The 14,019-nt window shown below is 37.2% G+C and overlaps 1 protein-coding gene across 1 annotated transcript; it reads left to right on the plus strand.

Annotated features, from left to right (window-relative positions):
- Nucleotides 1–1,678: 1,678 nt before the first annotated feature.
- Nucleotides 1,679–3,582, plus strand: LOC140021156 (uncharacterized). The gene is made up of 2 exons (XM_072071927.1): nucleotides 1,679–2,449; nucleotides 2,587–3,582. The coding sequence occupies exons 1-2, from the start codon at nucleotides 1,679–1,681 to the stop codon at nucleotides 3,580–3,582; spliced, it is 1,767 nt and encodes a 588-aa protein (XP_071928028.1).
- Nucleotides 3,583–14,019: the final 10,437 nt, after the last annotated feature.

Consider the following 14,019-nt stretch of genomic DNA (forward strand, 5'->3'; position numbering starts at 1 on the left):
AGTCCATGATGAATCTGTCGATAGCTCAAGTGATTCGGCTGCCTCTGTGGTGATGCCCATCATGATGACTAACACCATAACTGCGGAAGATCAAATTTCGAATCTAGCCAAAATTGTCGAAGGGTTAGTAGTGCATGCGCAAGGTCAAAATGTCAAGATAGTCAAACTAATGGTTATGGTGAAAAATATAGGTGAAAATAGCCTTAGCATTCCCAAATCAAAATTCAAATGCAAGATGAAGGTGATTCATCATCGAAGGAGAAGGAGAAAGAGGATGCCAAGCTACAAACAATGAAGGAGTTTTTAATCTCCCCCGATAGCACCATTCATGTCGATAATTTAAAGAAATTTATCGAAGGTACAATCAAGGACAAGATTAGCGGGAGTACCAAGTCGTATAGCGGTTATACCAAATCTTACACCTCAAGAAATGGAAAGTTTGAAGATTCCTGTGGGATATAAACCTCCAAAATTTCAATAATTTGATGGCAAGGGCAACCCTAAGCAGCATATTGCGCACTTTGTTGAAACTTGTAATAATGTTGGCACTAATGGTGACTTGCTTGTTAAACAATTTGTTCGTTCATTGAAGGGTAATGCCTTTGATTAGTACACCGATCTGGAACTTGGCACCATTGATAGTTGGGAGCAGTTAGAGCATGAATTTCTTAATCGCTTCTATAGCACGAAGAGAACTGTCAGCATGACTGGGCTCTCTAATAAACATCAATGGAAGAATGAACATGTCATTGATTTTATCGATTGTTGGAGGAATTTGAGTTTAAATTGCAAGGATCGAATTTCTGAATCTTCCGCGAGCGAAATGTGCATTCAAGGTATGCACTGGGGACTTAGGTACATCTTGCAAGGTGTGCAACAGGAAACATTTTATGAATTATCCACAAAAACCCATAAGGTGAAAATTAATCTTGATGGACAAGAGCCGCCAGTTCCTGAGCCTCGCAAGGCTAAGAAGAGACAAGAAGTGAGGAAAGGCAGCAAGCCACAAATCAAAAATGAAAAGAAGGAATCCATGGCTACAAGTATAACACCTTTTAAGATTGTTCCTAAAACCGCTAGGAGAGAAGATAAGAAGATCGCTATGCATCAAGAGCAAGGAAAGAGGAAACCGACTCTCAAGGAGATGCAAAACAAGGAGTACCCTTTCTTTGATTCTAATGTCCCTGGTATGTTTGATGATCTGTTAAGTATAAACTTGATCACACTTCCTGAGATGAAGTGAGCTAACGAGGCTAGAAACATCGATGATCCAAATTATTGTAAGTATCACCGCTTTGTTAGGCATCTCATTCAAAAATGCTTTGTCTTCAAAGACAAAGTAATGGAGTTGGCGAGACAAGGAAAAATTCTTCTTGAAAAAGACAAGACTTGTGTGAATCAAACGTCCATTGATTCCCCGCAGTCCATAGAGGTTAAAAAGATTGCCAAGGGAGTTGAAAAGGTCATGATACTTGTATTGCCAACAATTTAATTTGGATCGTTTGATCCCATAGAAGTCGAGCAAGAAGCTGCTCTTTCAACTCTTCAAGAACATGCATATGAAGATGGAAAGACTTTACAGCCTGATGTGAATGATGAAAGATGAATTTTAGTCATATGTAGAAAGAGGCGAAAATGTCGTCCATCAAATAAGGCGAATAAGGCCTTAACAAGAAGTATGGTGGTCTGGAAGGGAAAAACGAAGGACATGAAGGAAAGCAATAATTATCGTAATTTTCAAGGAAGTCAAATCTTCAAGCAAAAGTCGCGTACTCCTATCACTCTAAAAGAATTCATACCTAAAGAATTCTTTGATGTCGATGTAGTCGCAAGTCACACGACGCCAGTAGATCATATTGAAGAACAAAAAGATAATACTTGCGAATTTTCCTGTGAGATAGCCCGTGTGCCTACCGACAATGAAGAGGTGAATGTCACAAGTATCACCTTGTTACTTGGGTCAACGCCGCATAACAGTCCTTTGTTTGTGGCTGGTTATGCAAAAGAGCAAAAGGTGAATAGAATTTTGACAGATGGAGGTTCCGCGGTCAATATTCTTTCTTTAAAAACTCTAAAGGAACTTGGTATTCCTGTTGATGAACTCTCCAATAGCCGACTGATGATTCAAGACTTTAATCAAGGAAGACAAAGAGCTCTTGGATCACGAAATTTGGAGATAGTCATTGATGACATGTCGTCCAGAGCACTATTGTACGTGATAGATGCTAAAACAACATACAATGTACTATTGGAAAGGCCCTGGCTTCATGAAAATGGAGTTGTACCTTCAACCCTTCATCAATGTTTCAAGTATTGCCGAAGTGGCGTGGTAAGAAGTGTGAAAGCTGATTATAACCCTTTCATTGAAGCGGAAGCGTATATTACTGATGCCAAATTTTATATTCAAAAGCACAATGTGAAGGATGAGTCTGAGAAACCATTACTTGTGGTTAAAATCTAGAACCCTGAATCTTCAGGTGTAAAAGGAGAGAAAGTAATGATTCCAAAATTAAAAGAGAAATTTCATAAGAAACTGATGTTTCATTGTCAAAAAATGAATCAGTTGTCTTTTGCTACCATTCTAAGTCAAGATTGGAACAAGGACAGTCATCTTCAATTCAACACAAAATTCTAAAAGATTTGACTCTTCCTGTGGTTAATCTTGATGCTAAGAAGGTACCGTCTCCTTTACTTAAAAGGTCCAACTTTTCAAGTAAAGAGTTTGAAATTAAGCAAGACACCATACCAAAGTCAAGAACCAAAAAAGATTTTGATCCTATTGCGTATAAATTTCTCGCTAAGGTTAGATATGATTTCAAAGAATCTGTGGTGTTAAATATCTCACCCTCTCAATTTACTAGTGACATGATTCATGGGTTGAATCCTACCCAAAAGATATTGAAGGAAAAAGGATATGTCATTGAAAATCTCAAATTTGATCTTGGCTATTTTTTCCCTGCACCAATTCGCATCAAGATCAATAGACTTAGTAGCCAATATATTGTTGTAGGAAACGAGTCTTCTCAAATAGCTGATAAATCTCAAGTTTTTCATGAAAATGAAAATAAAGTTTCACGGGTATCTGTTTTTAAGAGATTGGAACCACAAAGTAGGCAAAAGTCTCAAAACTCTCATAAGAGTAAAGAGAGAATGACAAAGTCATTGAAAAATTTTGAAAAGCCCTCTGATTGTCCTCATAAATTTGGTAGCATTATTCCCTCAAGAATGAGAAGATATACAACTCTTCTAATAAATTGTGGGACTGAACTAAATGTTAGGGAACATACTGTGGTATGCACAAGATCAAAAGAAGATGATGAAGAGAGTGTTGTTTTATACAATTATATAACTATAGTTGATAGCGACTCTCCTAGAGAAGAAGAAGATGCTGAAGATGCTCCACCTGAATTTGAAGAAGGCATTAAGGCCACTGTAGATGATCTAAAAGAGATAAATCTTGGTAATTCAGAAGACCCACGTCCAATATATGTAAGTGCTTTATTAAGTCCTGATGAAGAGAAAACATATGTTGGCCTCTTGCGAGAGTATCGAGATATTTTTGTTTGGACTTATAAAGAATAATACTGAATTTAGACCCAAAAGTGGCCGTCCACCATTTGACTGTTAAAAAGGAAGCTCGGCCTGTAAAGCAGGTACAACGGCGATTTAGATTCGATCTGATTCCCTTGATCGAAATTGAAGTCAATAAACTCATTGAAACTGGATTTATTCGTGAAGTTAAATGTCCCACATGTATTTCAAGTATCGTGCCCGTACAAAAGAAAAACAGACAGATTCGCATCTGTGTCGATTTCAGGGATCTTAACAATACTTATCCCAAAGATGATTTTTCTCTATCTAACACTGAACTCATGATTGATGCAACTACTGGATATGAAAGTCTGTCATTTATGGATGGCTCTTCTGGATACAATCAAATTCGACTGGTACTTGAGGATGAAGAACTCACTGCATTTCGTACTCCTAAGAATATTTATTGCTATAAACTAATGCTTTTTGGTCTTAAAAATGTTGGAGCCACATACCAAAGAGCAATGCAAAATATTTTTGACGACATGCTTCATAAAAATATCGAATGTTATGTGGACGATTTAGTTGTTAAATCAAAGGAAAGAAATAATCACTTGGAGGATTTGAGACAAGTCTTTGATCGATTGAAAATGTATCAACTCAAAATGAATCCCTTCAAATGTGTATTTGGAGTCATATCAGAAAAATTTCTTGATTTTGTGGTTCGCCATTAAAATATTGAAATTGACAGGACCAAAATTGATGCTATATTAAGGATGTTGGAACCTTGTAATATTCATGAATTAAAAAGTCTTCAAGGGCGGTTAGCCTATTTACGGAGGTTTATCTCAAATTTGACGAAAAAGTGTCAACCATTTAGTCACCTTATGAAGAAAGGTGTGTCGTTTCAGTGGGATGAGGCATGCAGTAATGCATTCAATAGCATTAAATCTTATCTTACGAAAGCACCTGTTTTGGTTGCACCAATTCATGAAAAGCCATTATTCCTCTACATTGCTGCCTAAGAGCGTTCAGTGGGGGCATTACTGGCACAAGAAAATAATGAAGGAAAAGAGGTTGTTCTTTATTATTTAAGCAGAATGATGACTCATAACAAATTAAACTATTCACCGATTGAAAAGTTGTGTTTAGCTCTTATTTTTGCAATGCAGAAGCTAAAACATTACTTTCAAGTGCATAGTGTAAGACTCATTTCCAAGGCGAATCCCATAAAATATATGATGAGTAGACCAGTACTATCCGACCGTCTAGTCAGATGGTATCTTCAGTTACAACCATTCGGAATTACTTATGTACCTCAAAAGGCTGTAAAAGGTCAAGTACTGGCAGATTTTCTTGCTGATCACCTATACCTGCTGAATGGAGTTGAGGGATGATCTACCAGATGAGGATGTATTCCTCATTGAAATTTGCGCACCATGAAAAATGTATTTTGATGGTGCTGTTCATCGTCATGGAGTTGGAGGTGGTATTGTATTCATAACTCCTGATGGAGGGGTTTTGCTATGATTTTTTACTCTAAACCAATATTGTCCAAACAATGTTGCTGAGTACCAAGCTCTTATACTCGGATTTGAAATAGTTGTTGACATGAAACAATTAGAACTTCAAATCTATGGTGACTCGCAATTAGTAGTTAACCAACTCTTGGAAAGTTATAAAATTAAAAAGTCCAAATTAATTCCATATCACAAGTATGCAATTCGACTCATGAGGCAACTTGAAGGTGCAAGCATTAACCATATCCCTAGAAGAGAAAATAAGCACGCTGACGCGTTGGCTGTACTTGTCTCTTTACTTACCACACCAAATTATGATATACAAGTTCGTGTATGCCAAAAGTGGATGGTTCTACCACTGTTTGATTATGAAGATATTGAAGAAAGTGATTCTCATGTGGTTTCAACTTACGACATTGACAAAGAAAATTGGAAACGACCCCTCATTGATTATCTCAAGTATCAAAAGCCACCTGGGGAGCAACGTAGAAGAGCTGACATTTGCCGTCGTACCCCTCGTTTTATCTTGAATAAGGATACACTATACTGAAAATTATTTGAAGATGTATTCTTGTGTTGTTTGAGCGAAAACAAGGCATATCGAGTAATGCACGAAACACATTCTGGAATATGCAGAACTCATCAATCCGGCCCCAAGTTGCATTTTTGGATTAAAAGGATGGACTACTATGGTCAAAGATTGTATGAAATATGCCCAATGATGTCAGACTTGTCAGTTTAATGCAAAATATATTCATCAACCACCCGAGTCATTAAACCCGACTATTGTTTCTTAGCCTTCTGATGCTTGGGCTCTTGATATTGTGGGGCCGTTACCAAAGTTGTTCGATCAATATTTATATATATTGGCTGCGACCGACTATTTCTCTAAATGGGTTGAAGTTGTACCACTCAAGCAATTTAGAAAAGAAGATGTGAATTTCATTCGTGTGAATATTATTTACCGTTATGGAGTTCCCCGGTACATTATCACTGATAATGGAAAGTCCTTCTCTAATAGTTTAATGGACAAACTATGTGAAAAATTCAAATTCAAGCAACGCAAGTCCTTCATGTATAATGTCCCAGCCAACGGCCTCGCGGAGACATTCAACAAAACTTTGTGCAATTTGTTGAAAAAAGTAGTGGCTAATTCAAAGAAAGATTGGCATAAAAAGATAGGGGAAACTCTTTGGATCTATTGCACCACATATCGAACTCCAATGCAAATCACGCCTACGCCTTAGTCTATGGTGTAGAAGCTGTCCTGTCTCTTGAGCAACAAATTCCTTTTCTGAGAATTGCTATCCAAGAAGGGCTCACGGAAGAAGAAAATGTTTGCCTGCGCCTTGAAGAATTAGAAGCTTTAGACGAAAAGAGATTGGAAGCCCAGTAAAATCTTGAATGCTATAAAACTTGTCTTTCTAAAATTTTCAATAAGAAAGTTCGACACCGTTCCTTTCAAATTGGTGATATGGTGCTCACAGTTCGAAAACCAATAGTTATGATTCATCGTACCAAAGACAAATTTGTCTCCAAATGGGATAGGCCATATGTTGTTTGAGAAGTTTATACAAATGGCGGGTATAAGATAGTTGACAAAGATGGCGTCAATATTGGTCCCATAAATTAAAAATTCCTAAAGTTATACATGCCATAAAAAAAATACTCCATGACACATGAATCTAAACTGCATGTTGCTCCAAACCCGCACAAGCTAAAACTGTGGATGACAACCACTAATAGTGTAGCACATGGTTTAACTGTTGAAACACTCCATCAAATCTAAAGTGGTAAACAAATGGATACTCCTGACTCGCAAGAGTCTAAACTATGAACTGTAGGAACTACGTGTGACTTAATTCCCTTTTGGGATACGTATGCAATTTAGAGGGTAACTTCTAAGTTCAGTTACAATCCTATAAAACTAAATTCTTTGCCCTGATGATTCTTTTGTTGCAAAAAAAAAAAAAGAACGTTCCTCTTTAGGACAATTCAAATTATTTTGCGGCATACATTTAAAAGTGTGTTGTTTAGATTACCAAATTATTTGAACATTTATCTTCTCAACTCTGATCAGAATTATGCAAAAATGAAATCATTTATATTGCAGTTGATGGTTTAAAATGGTGGCTATAAAAAGAATAAGGAAAAATAAGGGACATCTACAAGGGTGTCATGAAAAAAAAAATCAAGTTTCATTATGGAATAAAAAAGGAATGATTATGCCTGTGCTACATGCTTTGAGCGATTAACAATAGATGAAACTTGAAACAAAGTACAAGATTGCAACTGATCCTAAAGTTTAAATGATGACAGCTCTTTTCGATTGTTTTCAAGTAATGCTTGCATCTTGTCCAAGGTTTGACTCTCCTCAGCAAGTAGGGGCGGGGAATTCTCACTTTTTCGAATTTCATTTCGTAAGTCAACCGTAGTACCTTGCACTCGGGTAAGATCATCTTACTCTTCTCGCAACAATGAAAGAGTTTCCTTCCTGTGAGTATCCAAGAACTCAAGTCGCTTCCTTAACTCTATTTTCTCGCGGTCAATCTCCTTAAGTTTCAACATATGCATTGAGATCTTTTCTGTTTGTTGTTTCTCCTTACTCTGAGCGTCTCTAAGATGTTGGGTGGCTGTAAAAAGCAACTCATTATATGATTCAACTGAAATTTTATTTGAAAGAGAAGACTTCACTGCGATGTAATGAGTTGCATTTATAAAGAAAACCTTTAAAAGACCTTGCAAGTTTGAGATATTCGTGGCATTGAAACTTTGCATTTTCTCCATGATTTCATTTGCTTTCATCTCAAGAGCAGGCATGCACTCCAGGGCTATTTGAGATATCATCACCCTCAAGTTACTCCACAATATTTGAATGTAGTCTCGACGACATGTTGAGATCACAGTTTGGAGGCAAAAGTCAGACACTTGAGGTACCCTTGGCCATAGTGGTTAATAAAAAACCTTGAGCTTTTTTTTCGCCGGTGGAGTCATTTGTTTTTCCTTTTGTGTCATGATTTGCTGAACCGAATTTTCATCATCTACCACATTTTTGAAATTCTCATTAATATCCTTTAGTTAGGTAGAATCGACCACTTGTTTTGCCAAAAGCTCAAAGGCAATGGGTCCTTTAACGGATTATTGGCTTAGTTCTTCGTCATCAATAAAAGTCAAGTTCTGATCATTCAGCTGCAAGAAAAATGTTATGAGACATATTATGAGTATGATATTACTAAGTAAATTTCGAATGCCAAACTAAAGAAAGTGAGAAGAGTTCTTACAATATTGACATGGTTTATATCAAGCACAAATATGTCCGAAATGTCCTTAAAGAATTCTTTAAGGTCTAAAGCAGTATCATCCAAAGGGAGAGTCATTACCTTGGATTTCCTACGCTTCTAATGTTGGTCTGTGCTGGTAGACTGCTCATCCTCATCAACAATGGGACCACTTCTCTACTTTTCATTGGAATCGCGAGACTCATGATCAGTGAATTTTACAATTATTGAAGGAAGGCGGAATGAAGTACCCTTCAGAGATTCTTCATTGGAAGTTAGGATTTCAGGAGTAGCAACCTTGTTACTTGAATTCTTCAAAATTTTTTCCTCGCCTCTCATAGTCTTTCGCTTCATCTCAAGATTATTGCCAACCTTGGAAGGATTATTCAGGTTTGCAAGCTGCTCCCCATTTGATTGGATACTCTTAATCAAAGCATCACGTCCTTTGAGGAGATAGTCATCATGCACCATAGACCACCATGTTTGAAAACTTGAAAATGTATGCTTGCTAGCATTCAATGGATAGTTAGGAAAAAGCGCTTTTAACTCTGTTTTATTGCGAACAGCAATGCGCCAAAATATTTGACTCAAGTCATAATTTGTGGAACGAACATTTGCTCCAAGTTCCTGTGAGGGAACTTGATAAAACCCGAATTGCCGCGTGAATCTATATGTACTATATGGGTCAACAAGGAAATCTCCTTCAGTATGCAAAACTAAGTAATTTGAGCAGGAACTTACAAAATAACTTAGTTCTGGATTCGCTAACTTGCCATTATCAACAAAAAGTTCATTTTGCTTCTTCACAAGAGAAGTTGTCCCCCAAGTTGCTTTGTCTTTCTAATGAATGAGGTCGCGAGCACTGTTTTCATCAAAGTATCGTGCACCATCCTCTCCAGAATAATTGTCATTGTTGGTCCAGACATAGTATTTGGAGTTAAATAATGGGTAGAGAAATAACTCGCTAGCCAAACATATACGTAGTGCACCGGAAAAGTTGCACGCGCACATCCTGGGGTAGATGAATTTGAAATTTTATCGAGTCCGCGGTAGATATTTAACAAGATAGGAATAGCAAGGCACGTCTTACAACCGATAGACATCATACTAGCCATTTTGAAAGTAGATGGGCTAATATAATAGAGATCCTCATCCGATAAAGTAAAGACGCAGAGCCAACAAAATATAAATGCTGTAAGATAGGTCTCTTCTCGCAAGTGAGATTTAACTCCGATGGTATCAAATACGCCATTGTCTTGACTTGAAAACTTGCTTGATTGTCCAATTTCTCTATCCGAATTTTGGGTCACTTGAGCATGAGAGGCCCTCTTTATCCTTCTTTGTTTTGGTTTTGAATATCTCGTTTTACCTTTAAACCAAAACGTAATCCATTAGTTAGCAGAAACTCCAGTTTTTTTGGATTCTCCATGTTGAAGGTGATGCAAGGTATCAAACAAATATTCACAATTTTGATAAATATGTCTCGATTTATTTTCGTTGACTCCAACTAACTCCTCTGCGCATGGGATTACATCTTCATAGATACCTCCAATGATTGGAAGTCCTCCTAACTTGTGCAAATCCCAAAGTGAGAGAGACAATTCTCCGGCAGATGTATGCAAGGTATTGGTGTCCGAGCACCATGCTTCACAAAATGCTTCAAGTACATGAGGATTCCTATCGTATGTGAAAAGTGAAGTATATAAGGCGTCAAACAAGTGATTTTCACGGAGCACTTATTTGCTCCTTCCGAGGATATCCTCCAACCACTTCCAGTAATTCTCGATATAACTAAATTCACTATTAAATCTCAAGAAAGGACCCCAGTGTGCGTCTCCGTCTATGATTTGGCTGCCAAGGGTTTGAAAGGGAATTGTCCTTGGCTCCTTATTATGAATAAAGGATTTCAAGGAGTGAACTTTCGTGCCATCATCTTGAGAAAATTCGAGTGACCAATCCTTCAATTCTGGGTACTGGTGAGAAGGCCACTTACCAGAGTAAGTTCCTTGTATAGGGGGATGCACCAATAATTTCGTTCCTTTGTCACTAGAATTATTATGGCTGTCGGCGATAAGGAGATACTTTTCGTTTGAAAATATGACTTCCTTGAACATCACCATTGTATCAAGATCAACCTGCAACAAAAGCAAGAAAAAGAAAATTTAGTTAAAATAGCATGATCGAAAATAGTAAAAGGGCTTCTCGAGTTTTGATGAGTTCTCATTGAAGTGGGTAATCGCACCTCCTTCTTTGTACTCCTCAAGCCATAATAGGTTTTCGTGGGAATTTGCGGTTGCACCTTTTTCAAATTTTGGTTGCGCCTCCTTTTTTGTACTCCTCAAACCATAATAGGCTCTCGTGGGAGTTTGCGGTTGCACCTTCTTCAAATTTCGATTGCGCCATCTTCTTTGTACTTCTCAAACCATAATAGGCTCTCGTGAGAGTTTGCGGTTGCATCTTCTTTATTGTACTCCTCAAATCATGACAAGACTCTCGTGGGACTTTGCGGTTGCACCTTCTTCAAATTAAGTATCCATCATATCTATTGCGGCGAGTAATCTTCCTTTCTTGTCATGCCAAAAAAAAAAAAGAAAAAAAAAGAAGAGATTGGCATTAACAAGAAGTAAAAGTCATGGAGTAGGTGAATTACCTAAATACTCCGAGTGATAAAATTCTCGATTATAAAATCACGGGTACGATTGAGTCAAAGATGTAGCTTTGTTTGCAAACTAAAAAAACGAAAAAGAGGGAAAGAGTATCAATTTGCCTTGAATAGCGTATGCCAACACAATGTGCAATCTGAAATTTTTTTTTCTTTTCTTCTTTTCCTTTTTGGTGATCGTTGTTTTGTAAAGGAGAAAATTCAAAAAAAAAAAGAAAAAATGACGTGTCGCATGCATTGGTGGGACAAGCTCTTCTTGTGGGCTATATTCGTCTCTAATGTCAAGTGTGGCATTACTTAATCACTATGCTGAAGGCAACGCAGTTGGTCAACAAAATAGATCAATTAAATCCAAGTCAAGCAAAATTCACCAATTTCGTCATGCGAAGAGGACACGTTAATCATTGAAGTCTTTCTGGATTTCTAGTTGCTACAAAGTCACTTGACTATGCTACATGAATTTGTTGGATTGACACATTCAGTGAAGCGGGAATTGGCATGTGCTTTAATACAATTATATGTGTCGCATATACATTGAGCTAATTTGACAAGTAGCTAAAGGACATGAAGAAAGCATGCAATTTTTAGCAACTCAGAGATATCGACAAAGCCCAGTTTGAGGATTTTAGCCCTACAAACATGATAATTATCACACGTATTCAGGAATTCAAAGTGGGAGCAAGTAGATTTGCAGACCAAGTTGGGCAGGGGAGGTTTATGAGTTAGGTAATGTTAAACAAAAAAAAAAATTAGAATTACCTGAAGAATGTAGAGCCTTGTTGATGTGTTCGTCGGCGCACTACCAACTCCTCTTAATCAGATGTCAATCGAGCTGAGTTGCAAGCATGTGAGGACTCGCAAAAATTTACTTATTTAATCTCCTATTTCTAGCTTATTTAATTATTTATTTGGCCTTTTACTCCGAATATTATTTTCTAAGCTCTTGAGACCTAATTACATGAAAATATAGTTTCATTATATTTTTAAAGTGACTTGTTTCAAAAATTAATTTTCGGGAGCTCGTTTAGTGAAAATAGTAAACACGTCTTTGGAAATCTTGACCGATTGAGAGTACAATAAGTTTGGAATATTGGAGACATGTACAATGGACCTAAATTAGGTATTTTAATGTTTAAATACTCAAGTGATAGTTATTAGTACTATCGTTATAAGAATTTCTCGAAAGTTTCGCGTTATCGTGCTTAAATTGGAGATACGCGTTTTCACACGCGCGATTTAAATTGAGGAACGTTAGACCCTTATTATGGGACAATTAAGAGTGAATAATATTTATATGAATATAAGTGCATTAGAGGTTTAGTCACGCATGTACGCGCACTAGTGGGAGTTGACTTTTGCACAATTATGGGCCACACAAATGAAGCTTCTCTTGGAAGCTAAAATCTAATCACTCTCTCTCTCTCTTGAGCTCCAAACAGCCGGCCAGCTCTCTCTCTCTCTCAACCTCCAAGTTTCAAAATTTCTTCTCACAAAAACCTCACCAATCTTCATCCAAATCCTACCAAATTTCATACACACTTAGACCCACTCTTGGACACCACATTGAGCTGCAAAAAGGAGCTAAAACTCACGGTTTTTCTGGAGCAAAGGGGACCGAAAATCACTGCCTTGGTCTTCAACTAGAGTAGGTAACGATCAACTATCGAAATCTTGTTTTATGGAGGTTCAATTGCGCGTATAAACTCTTGCATGCATGTGGGTAGTCTTGGTTATGGTGTAAAATGAAATGGGTGGGCTCTATGAACTCCCACCTTCGTCTTGGGGACTGATTTCATGCTTGATGATGGATTTAATGTTGGTTTAGTGCTCAAAAAGGTAGAATAATGGTGTATAACTAGTAGAAACTTCAAGGATTGCATGGAGTAAAAAGTGACCGTTTTACCCCTGCCTTGTCCGACCATTTTTGTGTAAAATTTCGAGGTTCTAATGACTTGATTATGTTGTTTACATGTTATTGTGAGTGTGTACAAAATTGCATTGAAAAATAACATGATTTGGTTGGTCAAATGAGTTAATTTCCAAAGTTAGCAAAACTGGAAAATGAATCCCGTATTGCCCAGGCAGTCATTTTGTATCATCCATAACTCTGTACTCCGATGTCGAAATTGAGTGCCGTCAGTGGCATTTGAAACTAGACATTCCCAGCTTTTCATTGGTACCAAATACACGTTCTGGTTCCACTTGAGTGAGCCACACCATTCGATTGAATATCACTATCCTGTTTCGTTTCTCTCCAGGAGACAGGACAGGACTTGTATCTTGATGCTCAAAAACGAGCTGTTTGTGGATAGAATTTGAAAATGGTTTCTTCTGATAAAATTCAGCTTTATGAGAGAGCTTTCCAACTCCATCAACCACACCAAATTCCAAGTTGAATTGAGTGAGTTGTGGCCAAAGTTTGAAACTGCTACAGTGATAGAATTTTCCACTTGTACAGATTTGTAACTAACACTGATTTGGGACTTGTTGTTTTGGAAACTTTGATGTCCAACATCTACCAAACTTTATATTAGATGTTCCTTGGACTTTTTTTCACAAATAAACCAGATTTGGGTTGGTTGCTTTGGACAAAATGTTTAAAAAGGAAAGAAGAGCTAGAAGACAGTTTTACCTTGGGGAAATTTCTTGAACTTTGATGGTTTAGCTAACTACCTTCCCGTGTGAATTTTCAAATGAAATTTGATAGAAGAGTAATCCTCATATGGAGGTTTAATTGTGCGAAATTTGGTAATATTCTAAAACCATTTTGATATGCAAATGATGTCACAAAATTTGCTCATCGAATCTGGAAAACTTTTTGTTTTCTCTTAGCCAAATGGTCAAATCTGATTGGGGGAGTTTTATTTCGAAAATTTGGATGTCAATGGTCTTTAAATTGCTCAGTGGACGTTTATGAACTCTTGGTTTCAATAATGGAGAGATTTGGAACTGATTTCATGGTACAAAAAGTTTGTAAACAAAAGAAAAGTGAGAAGGTAGTTTAGCCTTGAAACTCTTCATAAACTTT

This window comes from Coffea arabica, chromosome 11e (genome assembly GCF_036785885.1).
Source record: "Coffea arabica cultivar ET-39 chromosome 11e, Coffea Arabica ET-39 HiFi, whole genome shotgun sequence".
Taxonomy (NCBI): domain Eukaryota; kingdom Viridiplantae; phylum Streptophyta; class Magnoliopsida; order Gentianales; family Rubiaceae; genus Coffea; species Coffea arabica.